The sequence below is a fragment of the Macrosteles quadrilineatus genome, unplaced genomic scaffold, assembly GCF_028750875.1.
Source record: "Macrosteles quadrilineatus isolate MER2022 unplaced genomic scaffold, UCM_ALF_1.0 Scaffold_5__1_contigs__length_97177068, whole genome shotgun sequence".
NCBI classification, from domain to species: Eukaryota; Metazoa; Arthropoda; class Insecta; order Hemiptera; family Cicadellidae; genus Macrosteles; species Macrosteles quadrilineatus.
In genome coordinates, this window is record NW_026542598.1 from 71,682,513 (window position 1) to 71,698,182 (window position 15,670).

General features: G+C 32.8%; 1 protein-coding gene across 1 annotated transcript in view; it reads left to right on the top strand.

Moving 5' to 3' along the window:
* The window catches only part of LOC128995253 (discoidin domain-containing receptor tyrosine kinase B-like), a 130,303-nt gene that overhangs the window by 41,507 nt on the left and 73,126 nt on the right, over window positions 1-15,670 (top strand). The window contains exon 2 of the mRNA XM_054420205.1: window positions 14,641-14,731. Coding sequence (XP_054276180.1) covers window positions 14,668-14,731 — 64 coding nt within the window. The 5' untranslated portion in view covers window positions 14,641-14,667. The remainder of the gene's footprint in view (window positions 1-14,640; window positions 14,732-15,670) is intronic.

Genomic DNA, 15,670 nt, shown 5'->3' on the forward strand with positions numbered 1-15,670 from the left:
TCTTAACATTAAAACTAACCATATCTTTATAGTATAATAAATGGGGAGCGAGCTGGCGTAGTGGTTAGAGCGCAGGACTTCAGTCCCTGAGGTCCCGGGTTCGATCCCCGCCAAGTCACCAATGGATTTTATCTAAGTGATAATGCCGCAACCCCTAGGTCTAGCCTGAAGTAATGTGAAAAACAATCCCAGGCTCGTGCCTAGCGTCTTATGACGACAAAAAAAGTATAATAAATAGAGGTTTTGGACCTTACATAATACATTAGAGCTCTTCTTATCTTGATTAACGGGATAATAGACTTTGTAACGCAACAAAGTGCAAACGGACTAATCAAATCAGGGATTTCCTTTGTCAGCCCACACAGTCTTACGAGCATACCTTTAATGTAATTCGTAAATGTAAGTAAATCATTTTGTAAAAAGCTCATGTAGTCTTATTAAATGTTGTAAAGGCCTACTAATTGGGAAACGTAACTAATACCTAATTTACTCCGAGATGAAATCAAAAATACAAATGTACATAATCTTACCTAAACTGGATTTTCCCAGCATTTAAATGAATACTGTTTACAAAGTGTAATTTCTAAAATATTAATTTTTAAAACGTCTTTGAAAGGAGATGGGTCAAGCGCTGGTATTGCTACTACTGTATCTAAACTCAACCTTTTTGATAGGTAGCATTACTAGATAGTCCTGGGTCTAGAATTGTTCTCGGCTGAATCGAACAAGTTATCTTCAGATTAGAAGGCTAAAACCATAACCACTCGGCTACACAGACTATTTATCCTATCATATAAAACAATAACACATTTTTCAGGTAGTTTAATAAGGCAGGAAAAACTCGTTCTTTTTGCATGTTAGGTTATGTATTTATTACATTCCCGTAAAATCCATCATGAAAACTGAACGTTTCATCAATTTTTTCTGACGGAGAAGTTCTTGTTTACTTCCTCTGTGTATATTTTCACAGTTATTTATCACCACGTGTCGCAGTTGCAATGAGAGAATACACTATGTTCGGCTCCCGTACAAGCCGAGCTCAACCCCAAGCTGGGATTGTGTTGCGAAATGTACAATCAACTGTGGATACACGTTCCCTTTCAGAAACGGGCTTACTGTATTTGCATACAGAATAACAAAGTTTTTCCGCCAAATATTTTCTCTTTCCAGTTTTTATTGATAGTATTGGAATTACATTAGTACTATAGATACGGAAAGGTGTCTGATCTGGGATAGAGTGGAACTTCTTATCTGTACTAGAGACCAGTTCCAGCAAGAACATTTCGTAAAACATCCGCAGCATAAGATTGTGATAAAGATATGTCTTGGTGATTTGGAGTCCAAAGGTGAACTAGCAAAATATCTCAAACGTTAAGATCTTTCCCTGTATTGGAATGTCTCTCACTTCAAAAACCATATAGTATTTCCTTTAATTTGTTAAATCTTTTGTATTTTTAATAACTTTTAATACTGTAAACGTTTTGAATGAATATGTAGTGTGATAATGCTATACTTAACAAAAAAATAGTTGTACAGTTTTCACCTAACAATCACAATCATGCATTGTTTTGAATGTTTTAAATTTTTCACCAAAAGTCCCAGTTTTGTCTTCTGAGAATAAAAAAAATGAAGGTCATCGGTCCCAACACTAGGTCTTACATACACCTTATTGTCTAAGTAAACAAATGTTCAAAATGTGTCTTGAATATCTTTTATGGTTTAAAGTTTTACTTGAATACTCCCAAATGTTTGGGAAAGTCGTAGTTTCGAATGGTCAATGTTAAAAACTGTTGTACTCAGTTAAACCTTAAAGAATAAATACAGACCGAATCATTCATAATAAACAGTTATAACCATCTTAATAGAACCAATCGGCTTATTAAAATTTCAAAGAAGTATTGAAAAATACAATATGCGCTCCGTGACCGAGCCGCTGTATTATCCACGAGATGTGTTCCCGTGGTGAGAATATTTGATGTATTGCCGCCATATCTCGCTCTATTAGTACGGTGCAATTAGACCTAAACCGGGACATCCAAAAAAAAAGTTTCATACCAGTTCCAAATTGTTGAGTACACTTCCCTCAATATGTAAAAAAAAGTTACACTGATTTGAGTGTCGGGTTTGGGGGGGAGGGGGTGAAAATGGGGTGAAAATAGGACTTTTTTTACTTTTTCGCAAATACCTCATAAACGGTGCGTTTTTCTTAGAACATAATGAATTACAAAAATAATCTACATTAAATTTCGAACAAAATGATACCATACAATACCTATCTACTATGAACCGTTCAGGTAATATTGAGGGGTAAATGTGATTTTTTTCTTAAAATTCTAAAAAAAGTTGTTTTTTAAATGGAGGAAACCCATGGACACCCATAAAAAAAGTTTCTAATGAGTGCCAAATTGTTCAATAAACCTCCCTTAATATGTATAAAAAAGTTACACGGATTTGAGTGTCGGATTTGGGAAGGCGGGTTAAAAGAAAAGGGGGGGAATGGAACTTTTTTTGCTATTTTCCAAATATCTCGAAAACGGTGCGTTTTTCTTACAATATAATGAATTACAAAAATAATCTATATTAAATTTCAAACAAGATGATGCCATACAATACCTATCTACTTTAAACGGTTCAGGTAATATTGAGGGGTAAATGTGATTTTTTTCTTAAAATTCTAAAAAAAAGTTGTTTTTTTATCTAGAGGAAACCCATAGACACCCATAAAAAAAGTTTCTAACAAGTGCCAAATTGTTCAATAACCCTCCCTTAATATGTGTAAAAAAGTTACACTGATTTTCGTGCCAGTCTTGGGTAGGAGGGTGTGAAAACGGGGTTGGGAATTTTATTCATAAGTAATTTTGTAAATTTTGTTAAGTAACACTTTTTATTTTCCATTTTATCACAAATATAACTACAATATAAATAAATATGACTTACCTACCTAAAAAAGACAAACCTACCTAGATACGGGAACACGGTGAACTTTCTACCGTTTGAATTCTTAAGAAGATGGAATAAAAAATAACTGAAGTTACAACGATTTTTAGTTGTAAAATTATTGTGATTAAGGCTACGCTGTTCAGGGTTGCCTCATTTTACAAATAAAAATCGTAATATTTATTTATTTTTTATTATTTTAAAAGCTAAATAAAAGTGTTACAGACATTTTTTCATAAAATTAGCCATTTCTAGCAATTTCAATTTTTAAAAATTAAATGGCCGCCATTTTAAAATTTTTATTGGATTAAGATATTTTTTTTCTAACGTGGGTCTATTTTACCTCAACATACATACCAAGTTTGTTAATGATCGGTTAAAAAATTCAGAGATGAAATAATGTTTTTGTGAAAAAAAAACAAAATGGCAAATATCTGGTTAACGAAGCGATTTTGGAAAAAAATACTCTTGATTTTCTTTTTATTTTCACCCATAGAACCATTTCCTGGGGGTTGGCTGTTTACTTACAGGACTCCCTGTATACAGGATGTCTCACCTAAAGTGAACCAATAGCTAACTTTTTTATCATGGGTTATACAGTTAGTTGACTTCTTATGGGACACTCCCCTTTATTTTTTTAGATGATTTGGAATGGTTCCCAATTTTAAAAATATGTTCGCCATTTTCCAATATGGCCGACAACTTTGTTATTTTTTTATGGAACACCCTGTAGTTTATGATTGTTTTAGTATATAAATCCAATTTAAAAACATTTTTATTTTTGACATTTTCTCTTAAAAGCTACTCGTTTAGGAGTCACAGCATGTTACACTTATGGAAAAAGGCTTGTTGTGTACATTCCGCATCCTGTAGCTCATAAACGAGTAAGTTAATAGAGAAAATGCAAAGAACAAAAACTTTTTTATGGGTATCCATGGTTTTCCTGCATTTAAAAAACAACTTTTTAGAATTAAAAAGAAAAATCACATTTACCCCTCAATATCTCCTAACACGTTCATGGTAGATAGGTATTGTATGGCATCATCTTGTTTGAAATCTAATATAGATTATTTTTGTAATTCATTATATTTTAAGAAAAACGCACCGTTTTCGAGATATTTGAAAAATAGCAAAAAAAAATCCCATTCCCCCCCTTTTCTTTTAACCCTCCTTCCCAAATCCGACACTCAAATCCGTGTAACTTTTTTATACATATTAAGGGAGGTTAATTGAAGAATTTGGCACTCATTAGAAACTTTTTTTATGGGTGTCCATGGGTTTCCTCCATTTAAAAAACAACTTTTTTTAGAATTTTAAGAAAAAAATCACATTTTCCCCTCAATATTACCTGAACTGTTCATAGTAGATAGGTATTGTATGGTATCATTTTGTTCGAAATTTAATGTATATTATTTTTGTAATTCATTATATTCTAAGAAAAACGCACCGTTTTTGAGGTATTTGCGAAAAAGTAAAAAAGTCCTATTTTCACCCCCTCCCCCCCAAACCCGACACTCAAATCAGTGTAACTTTTTTTTACATATTGAGGGAAGTGTATTCAACAATTTGGCACTGGTTTGAAACTTTTTTTTTTGATGTCCCGGTTTGCTCTTTTTTTAAGCTAATTGCACTGTACTATATAGTCAAACTGATAACACTGCCAGCTTGATTTATACATTACCATCATCGGAATACATTTGGTATCAACTGTTATCGCCCTATCATACCAATGGAGGTTATCAACACCGAGGTTGAATTTATCATTCGCTTATGTTATCAATTCACTCCGACATTGTTTTGCTTGAATGAAGTCAATAAATTCTTTTTCGTCATCAAATTACTTTAAGAAATGTCTGTGTTAGTGTTAGTGATAAGATTTTTGTATTGATTATTGAATACGTGTTGGTGTAATTTATGTTTTCAGATTTTATAGCGTTCAGTATAACACATTCTATTAATGCTTCTTTTATTGTTGTCAAAACAAATAATTTACTCTAATGAAGTAATACTTTTGAATGGTTACGTAATTCAAATCAAGTATACATATTGGTGAGTGTATTTCTTGACAAACCGTAAAAAAAAGTTAAAGATGTCTGTGTAGGGTTCTAGGCCTGGTATTGATTTATAAAATGTATCATTGTAATTTGTTTTTAACATGTTTTCTTGCTTTCTTGGTATTTTCAGCGAAATCCTTTGAGGTCTATGTTGATAAGAGAATTCAAGGTTTAAACAAATTGACAACCCCTTAAAAAAAATAACACATTTTACCTCTGTTTTCAACGTTGTCTTTTCCATGCTGATTTAGACACTCTTATTTTCACAGACATTTTTATAACCAAATAAAAATTTAGGATAAATTTTCGAATAATCCTTTTTGTGTTAAGCTACTGTAATTAAATACTCCGAAAACAAAGAGTCCCCTTAATAACACGTAAAGTACTATCAATTTACTTAAATTTTGTAAACTTCACTTCAAACATGATACCATTAAATCAGTCAGATAAACTTAACATTAGTAAATGTTAACATTATATGCAAGGGATACTTTATACCAAATTTGTTATTTGACCAGTTCCTCAGTTAACAAAATTAGTGCAAAACAGTTAAAGTTAACTATATTAAACATGTAAACTGCTACATAATCGTAGTGTTAAAAACTAAAATGAACCAAGAAAATACGTAGGGTTCGTGAACTTTTCGGCACAAGTCTCGCCCAGGGACATTTTAAGGCGCAACTTCCATTTAATGGGCCACCCTAGACCCTTATGTTTTCCTTTTGGAACGCAAACGTCCCCGAGCTTTAGAATGTATGCTTGGCACAAGTTTAACGTTGAATATCCCTTAATATTGCATAACATCAAGTTGAGGCATCAAATAATAATGGGTATGCATAAAATAATGGGGGTTTTAGCTTGTAATAAAATAGAACTTTGCTCTTTCATTCTAACTTTATAAAACTGTAGTTTTTCAATGTTAATAGATATATTTTGATTACTAATAATTTAAAGTACTAGTTTTGTTACTGTGGCAAATTTAAGTTAGTAAGAAGTAACTCAACAATATATCACGATGGAAGTACTATGTATTCGATGTAAATGCCTCATTTTGTTTCGTTAATATTGATAAAGAATCGTACAATAAATTACATAAATATTGTATTTTTTTATCTATTAAAATATTTCTGAACTCTTATACCATAGTTATCATTTAGAGAATTACACATTTTTATTTGAAATAATTAGGATGTTACAATTGAAAATGTTATCAGTACAGTATCGTGCAAAATTATAGGATTGATTAGTATTAAGAAATATTATTCTGGGTTTAATAAATTTATTATTAAAATAAACAATATAACTAATTATGGAATAAAACGTGATAATTACATTAATTTTTGCATACCTTTACTTTATTTATGGTAAATGTGTGAGGATATTACTAAAGTGTGGTTTGAAACGTGGTCCTGCATAACATGTTTATATACGGAATTAGGTATAACATTTAACTATTTAAAATAATTGAATTGAATTGATGAAAACTATTTTTAGTGCAAAAGGATTTAAGACTTACATACTTTTTAGCTAACGTTTTCTTGTTCAAAGTATGCCAACTCTACTGAGTTTATTTGTTGAAGTAATTTATTAGTATTATTTAAACGAGTCAACTTTCATAGGTAACTAATCCGAACAATCAGAGCTTAACAACTTATGTTTTTTCTCTATAAACAAAATGTAACTAATTGTTGGTTCGGTTCCCCAGCTGTTTTACCAGAGTCAGCTGTGCAGAGTAGTAACTACTGTCTGGCTGACGACAATTTATTCTTCTCACACATTCACTTCTTCCTGCCTCTAATTCTCCCTGTCCGTTCTTCATTTGTCTCGCAATCAGACCATTATACGTGATGTTGGTTTAGAAGAAACTAATACCGATATTTGGTACGAACAAGTAGGGTTTTAATAATTTGTAGGCCTATTAGTATAAGTTTCGATACAAGTCATTAGTTATTACGTAGCTAATTTACTAAAACTTCGATATTTTATTTTATTGGAAATATCTTTTGGTACCAGAATTTTCTTAACTATAATCACCCTAAAATAGAAATATGTTTTAAAAACTCTCTAATTTATAAAAGATGATACTTTTTTCATTCAAAAAATTAAAACTGGTCTAAATTACGTTTGGATAAAATTAAAATACTTTTCATAGTAATGATTACATGAGATATATGTAAGTATAAATTTGACAACAATGACGAGTTACTCAAACATTATTCGTATATGAACTTGTTGAAACAATATTTTTTTACATATTACATGGAGTCCTTCCAAGCATAAATTACATTACACTCCTTACATAAACTTGTTCTTATATAAATTTAATGTAGATATTGAACGTGTGCTATGAAACAAGAATTTTCAAAGAAATTAGCCAACACAATGAAAACCCTAATGGATTTCTCATTACTCCGAAACTATAGTAATAGTTGGTGAATTAATTTGGAACATATCCAGGAAATGTTGGCTATGCACAGAGATGAATTAGTAACTAATTTGGCTCGGTGAATACCATTGGGTACAATATGACAATAGATCCACACTACAATGGCACATGTCAATAGGTAATTTAGTATGGGTAGGCAATCTGGTACAGTAACAATACCTTGTACAACCGGGTTCAAGGAGGTTTCCTAAGTAGTTTTACTATAGTACTGTATAGGTATTTTTTTACCTGTACTTAGAATTTTTTTTTATTTGTTATTAGGATTGCAATGTTCTCAGGGTGTGTTGCTGGCCTAGCATGTTAGCGTCTCGGAATTCGGTGCAGGAGAGTTCGATTCCCGGCACATTCATAAAACTTTAATGGTTTTGGACAACTTTTCCTCAGAAGTATTTTGATTGACTTCATTAAAAATGCCAGTGGCGTAGATACAAGTAAAGACAAAAAAAGGTCTGTTGGATTTTTATACTTAATTTGAAGCTCGCCGTTCTTCTAAAAACCTTCCGTCGAACCAACGGTGCACGATACATATAATGTTAAATATTTATCTACAATAGCACATAGATATCCTGAATCATCACCGAAGAATCTTCTTAGATTTAAGACAACAATAGGTTTTTTACATACCTCAGTCAAATAGTCCAATAAATGATATTGCTCAACATCTCCGAGCAATTGCAACGGCCGTAGAACGTTTGGCATACATTTTTAGCCGATTTGGAATAGCACGACTGGCACAATCATTAAGAAGGGTGAACCGGTAAGGTTCGGAAAGTCACGATTGGCACAAAGGAAGTAGCAGTCAGGTAGCCAGAATGCGGGAAAACGGATATTGTGTTGTCCCCACAAATTTCCTGCTGTGGTGCTTTTTGGAGTAAGGAAGGTGTAAGTTTGCACGACAAATCTGCAGCTACGGTCACTGCGCTAGCTGGATCCAAATAAAACTACACAAACCTAACCTAACTTAACCTAACCTAACCAAACCTAACTTAACCTAACCTAACTTAACCTAACCTAACTTAACCTAAGCTAACCTAACCTTACCTAACTTAACTAACCTAACTTAGCCTTTGAAAATACGCGATATTACCGGCAAATGACTGTAGTAGCAGAGTTGACGGGGAATTTTTAACTTCCCGTTTTCCCTCGTTCGATGGCGTCTACCTGGTCGAGCGGTTGTGCCAATCGTGCCTTTTCCAAGCAGGCGAGTTGACCCTACTTATTCCGCTCAAATGAGTGTGCCAGTACTGCCATGGGCAGAAGATCCAAAAATCTGTGCCAATCGTCCCGTTCTCATTGCAACAGCTGCTGAGCAATATCATTTATTGAACTATTTGACTGAGGTTATGTAAAAACCCTATTATGTTCTTAACAATATAGTCTAGGGGCCGAAAACATGAATTTTGATTCTTAGTTAATCACGTAATATAGGCATTTTATAAGGATTGGCCATTGACTTCGAATATGTAGTTAGTTGGACAAATAGAGTTGTCGAGCTATTAGAAAATATGAAATCTGATACTGCGTGTGTATAATGATGGTGACGTTTTAGTGCACTAATGTAGACTAAATTTCTTTGTAGCCTTCACCAGCTGTGCTTTTCTTTTTTTTTCTTTGAAGCAAACAGTAAGGAATTGCCATTTTTACTAGAAAATCTTTAAAACAGTTTCATGTTGTAATTAAAAACCTTTTAATTAAAAAATGCTTAAGGACCTTTAAATTATTATTTATAAACTGTAAGAGATTACTTTCAATAATTATTGGAATTTTATTATCAGATTAATTACAGCATATTCAAAATGAGTAGTAAAACATTAAAATATACAATTTTTATACCTTACTGCGTTTTTATTAAGTGTGAAACCTAACCGTTCAACTACTATTAATTTTACGTCCTCACTATATTAACAACTACGTTTCATTCAATAAACATTGCTGCCAATGCTACGCGCATTGTTGTATGACTGAGTTAATTAACCAGCCACATTGCGTCAGTTGAACGCTAGCCAGCTCACCAACAAGGGCTAATCACAGAACGTTGTTGTGGTCCAAGATTTATGTCCAGACGAGCAATAAACTGGTCCATTAACAGACCAGATGATCACATCTTGCCCAGTAATGGACCAATGGAGTTATCTGACTTGGACATTAGCTTTGTTTCTTGAGAGCCTTTAGTTGGAAGAAACTCTGAAAGTTTCAGTGGAAAAGAAATGTTATGTCGACTTTTACTTGACTAAAAGTGAGGCTTGTGTTAGTCAAATAACGATGGAAATGAGAAAAAAGACAGCACAGCTAATATTTCTCTATGTATTTGTACGTTAAAATGTTGTATAGTTACATTTTAATCCATAAGCTTTGTTGTAAAAAGGTAAATTACAAAATGAAATTTTTGGCAATAGAAAAATGAGCTTAATTGAGGCCAAGGTTAAAGAAAACATATTATTTAAGTTTGATATTTTTTTAGGGTTTATTTAGCGGCATAGTAATATTATTTCGTGCAACTAAGCCTATAACATTTGTAATTACATAAGCATTATTTTAAAATTAAAAACTCAAAAGTTATATATATTTTTAGTAAATGCAAGTTTTCCAGACTTCTGTTTGGTTATGTTGTACAACGTTTGCCCAAGTTTTAATTTAGTTGACGTACAATGTAAAAATGTAAATAAAAAATTAAAACATTGAATTAATAAGACAAGTAAATAATGAACATTTTTACTCATTAAAATTAAATATTTAATTGAATGAAAAGACAAATTAACAGTATAGGAAACCTATTATAGTTTGCGTATAGGGTGTTATAAAACAAGGGATTTTCTCCTGGAATAAAATATTAGTCATAGTAGCCTACTGATAGTAGAAAAGCAGGGGAATAACTGTCTCTCAAGTAGCCGAGATTTAACATGGGGTTCACAAGGGGGCTCACAAAGGGGTACTAAATGGGGTCCTCTAGGGATCCACAAAGTTTCACAAACTTCCACCTAATATCTCACGCTAAGGGTGAACATTAGCAAATAATTAATCGTGTACCCTTGTGGATGAAACTGTAGAATAAAATCCTACAGCAAAAGTGTTACATTTGAACCTTTTTTAATTGTACCCATAAGATATTAATAACAATTAATTGTGGTAATACTAATTTATAATCTTTTGAGGAATGTTTCCGTTAAAAAATATCTCAGCACAACGGTTTTTAATTGAACATACTATTAAGATGAAAAACGTGCATTCTCTACTTATATAAGCTGAATATGATATATGGACATTGGATAAATATGAATAATTATGTTAAATTCAAGGTTTTTTAAGAATGGAATGAGATGACATAATTACGTAGCCTTTTTATAAAAATCTTTCGTTTTTAGCACTTCTTTTTATAAAAAATTCCAATTTTGAAAGACGAATAGATTCGGTTTTAAACTATGAAAACAACTACTGAAAGTTTTTAGAATATAACCGGTTAAACGTCGAAATATCCATTTGAATTTAATTCCCTGATTGATCATAATATTATATTATTAACCATGTAGATGTAGAAGATTAGCACTTAAGTTAAGACTGAAAAACGACGGAACACTAAAAAGGTTAAATAAATAAAAATTTACAAAAATCTTGTAACATAAGTGTTTACAAGTAAAAGTTAAAATCGAAAAAAAACTTTCCTAATGTAATTAATCGCTTGCCATACATCTAGTTTGTATACTTTGAAGCAATTGTGTTGACTAATTTCTGCATGACTGTGTCTACAATATTGTAAAATTTGTAAAAATTACAAAATCCTTCAAAATGATACAAATTAACTTTTTCAAGTAATTATAGAGCAATGAATGACTCTCAAGGCAATGTTAATATATTATAAGCAGTAAATATACCATACATAATATTTTACACCCTAGAGCTTACCTGTTGCTTAATGTTATGTTATTACAATCAACATTTTAAGTCAAACTACATTGTTGGTTTGCAAGGTAAAGGTAACCAAGCAGCTGATCAGTATTCAAAGCATCGCTCGGTAGGCCTATCAACACTAACCCCCTACAGTCTTCCCTCCACCTCATTCTTGTAGAATTTTGAAAACTGACAAACACAGATACTTTTAATTTTAAATATTAGTTGGTAACTATCGACTAAGTTGTATAAACAGTATTTTATATACATTTTTAGTCTTCATGAGTGAAGAATTATGAATTAACTTCATTAGTATTTGTTAGTTATTCAAAGTTTTATTGTTCTGTAGATATAAAATAATCTATGTCTTTTAAAGAAATGGGCCGAACTAGTTGGGACTCAGCAAAAAGACAGATTACGTGTTATGAAATTGTCATTCTAATATTTAAACTTAGAGGAAAGACCTTCATAATGACAATGTGGGTCGTAGCTTAGTATAAAATACCCCCGCCGCAGCAAACCTGCCGACTAAGCGAATTTCCATTTGTTTGAATTGATTTTCAGTTCAATATATTTTAATAACATTAGGTTTAACGAGTACCTAGGTTTGCTGCTACAAGGAAACTAATAAAGTGTGTTTTGAGTAAAATATTGATAGCTTAGTACAAAATAAATAATTTGCCAAGTTTGATCAAAATATATCCATAAACAAGCAAACTACAACATTTGACAATATTCTCCATAAAAATAACATGGGAATTTTAAATTTACAATTTTTTAAATTTTCTCCGTTACTAACAATCGAACAAAAATACTTTTATATACTAAATAATTTGTTTTTTTAAGCTCTTTAAAAAGGTCTAAAGAGAAATCGGGAAATTTTGTGTTTTGAGGGTCAAAAGTGAGAAAACCCAATTTTTACCCCATAAAACCCCCCGTAAAGCCCCGTTCCCATGGTCCGATCGTGCTGGTTCGCGAACTCATTCAAGTTTATCCCGCTTTACACCTTTAAACCAAATTTCATCAAAATCGGACAAAAATTACTCAAGTTATCGCGTTCATGGACGTATATATATATATAAGTCTATATATATATATATATATATAATTTGAACGAATGGTGTTTTTGGCCTCTGGGGACATCAAAATGAAAAAGTAAATCGGTCCCGGGTCTAGGTCTTACCGTGCCACCTACGGTAATAGCTACTTCCCTATAGGGAAATTCGCTAAAACTACAGTTTTTTTTATCGTTGGTTGGTTACAACTAAAAAAATATATTTAACAAAGAATATAACTTAATTAATTCAGATAGCTGAATAAGTTAGACGGAAATATACATATAAGTTTTAAATAATTTACAAAATTAAGATTTTAAGATCAATGGTGGTATCTTCTATCTATGTTAGTTTTGAGGAACCACATTTTCTCATACTTTAGCTTAACGTAATACTACTACTGATATTAAAAATACTACGTAAAAATAGCATTATATAATATCTCAACTATCTACGTGTATTTTTACAACACCAACCAAGCTACTACCAGCACAACGATATATTTACTTATGTCAGGTTAAGTGTAAGAATTGCCTGATAAAATAAAGAATGTTTCATTCCATTTCATTTCCACGATTGGCTTATTAAAAGAAATTGCAATGCCATTGACCCTAATCAATGATTGTAATAGTAGCTAACTACCTTTAATCTTATTACACAGATACATCACAAGCTATGCAACTGTTTCATATTTAGCAGTGACGTCATACAAGACCCTGTAATCATTCTACCATGGATGGGCTATTGTGTCAATCACAATGGCCTTTCAGGAATAGATATGGGTTACCGCCTTCAAAAGTCGCTTGACAATACTCGGATAGACAATCTCAAAACGACTTTGTCTTTTCAGAGTACATTTTGTTATATATGAAATAAATTAAGATACTCTTTAATCTTTGACATTGAACGCGATTTTAAGTTTCTTCGATAGCTTAACTATTTATGTAATTTTTTAAATAGAAAATACAACTTAAAGAAAAATATGAAAAAATAGTCTATATTTTTTATGAAATAAAAATTAGGTATTCAAATCTACCATAAAAAAGGGAAAACCATACCATTTTACCACTACCGGGCTCAAAACACACTAAGATATTCTTTAGATTTTACAATATAACAATAAGTTTTCCTTCATATCAAAATCCAATAAAATAAGTGGAATAAATGGATACCTTCCTGAATAATTATATGCAAGAATTCAACCCACTTTCCTTAACAAACCTGACTCTATAAAAAAGTGCGCAGTTGTAAATCAAAGTTAAATCAGTTGTTGTATTAATAGTCAAAGGTTAAATACAGTATTATGTCAACCAAAGTACAGAATGTGGAGTATCGGGCTGGCCTGGTGATAGAGCGCGAGACTTCGAACCGTGAGGTTCCTGGTTCAAATCTCACCAATCACTAATGAATTTTACCTAAGTGATAATTCCACAACACTCTGGTCAAGGCGTAACCTAAAGTACTATAAAACGATCACCAACCTATCGTCCTAGGATGTAAAGCATGAAAAATATCACAGATTGCCAATGTGAGACCCAATACTCAATTCAATTGGTCAATTTCAAGTGCAGTTTCCTTCTTCATGACACCCGCATCATGGCAAGTGTTACGGTCTGGATTTATGTCGGGTGACAATAAACTAGCCCATTAAAAGGACAATTGATTGCTACTTGCTGCTAACTGATTTATTGGACATCCTCATTGGCTTTGTTGGACCAAGAGTTGAGGAATGCGGGCGTGCTACAGCTTCACACTTCAATAGTTGACAAACTTGTGCTTTTAACATTCGTTTTGGCCATAGGAAATTATTATTTTTACCACATATTTAGTTTTGTTCCCGAATCCCAGAATAAAAAAATTAACATGGATTGAATTTGTATATTAATATTTAACTGTAAACATGTGTTTTCAATCATGGACAATTGTTCAGTGGCCCAAGGCAGTAATGTCGTCAATGATGTGGGTTCCTGGTACATGCCAATACTCTTGATCAGTACCGTTTACCCTGTACTGTTCCGTGCACAGGTCTGTAACATAATTGGATGGGCAAATGCGAGGTTAAAGGAGACAGCCAACCTCTAAAAAAATGTTTAGAAACTCTTATGCACGTACTGATATTTTAACTTCTTCGTATGTTACTAAGATGCGTTCAAATAGGCAGGAACAAAATATCGCCTGCAAATGATGACTAATATCTTTAAACTGATATTACACCCTACCATATTAAGGTATGTGAACTGATATACAATGTTGTATGTTGCAGAGGGCGCCGCAGCTGCCATGTAGCGCGATGACTCCAGCTGATGTCATCTGGTCTCTGTCACTCCTGCAGACGGTCCGCGCCCTCTACCTAGGTAATTACCTTGGAAGGTCATGCATTAATTGCGCCAAGCCCTCAAAGGGTCCCAAAAAGTATTCCTAGTTGCGCCAAGCCCAAGTAGGGGTGAGTTGCCGGCAGCAGGAATATCCTTGTTTACGTAGCTTCTACGTAAATAATTGAAAGTGGTTTAAGTGCTACCCTTTTGACACATACGGTAGGTGTTGATGAATACAACATTCCAGACTACGAAAATTTATTTTTTGTGTACACTATAACAATACCTAATGCGGTATATCTGTGGTCTACATTTCCATCATGAAAAGCCACTGCATCAGTTAGGCGAGAGTTTGCCAAAACATAACTACTACTAACAACGAGGGCTATAAGTCTATTGCAGCGATTTGATATCGCCTCAAGGCTCTGCTCCCACGCTTTCAAAGTACTGAGGGGAAGATATGGAAGTAATGTCAATTGTTCTGATGAAAGATTTAAAAATACGACATAGTTTGTTTGATTTGAGTGCTGTTTAAATTTAAATACATATTCCATACCCAATCAAAAATAAAACAAGATATAAAAAAAGGCACGTATTCTTATCCTTATAAAACATTATACAACATATACATTTTCTTATAATCTGTGTTTTAAACAATAACAGTTTTTTCTACAGTGGCCCAAAAATGTATCATTGTACGCAGCCTCACCCCGTTGTAAAGCACGGGCTAAGAATTCCAAAAGAAAAATGAATGAACAAAATTAGCATCCTTTTCGAGTCCACAGACACATATACCACCTGTAATTAAAATACCAGCCTAATGAGGACCTCTGTCAAGACAAAACATCGCAGAGACAGAAAGAGAGGGACAATACCCCCGCATGGCAGACATCAACTGCTCGCCAGGGGGTGTAGTCTGTACTCTGTCGTCTGCTCTGTGAGATGAACAAAGGCCCTCTCGTGAATAACGTCCTCTCT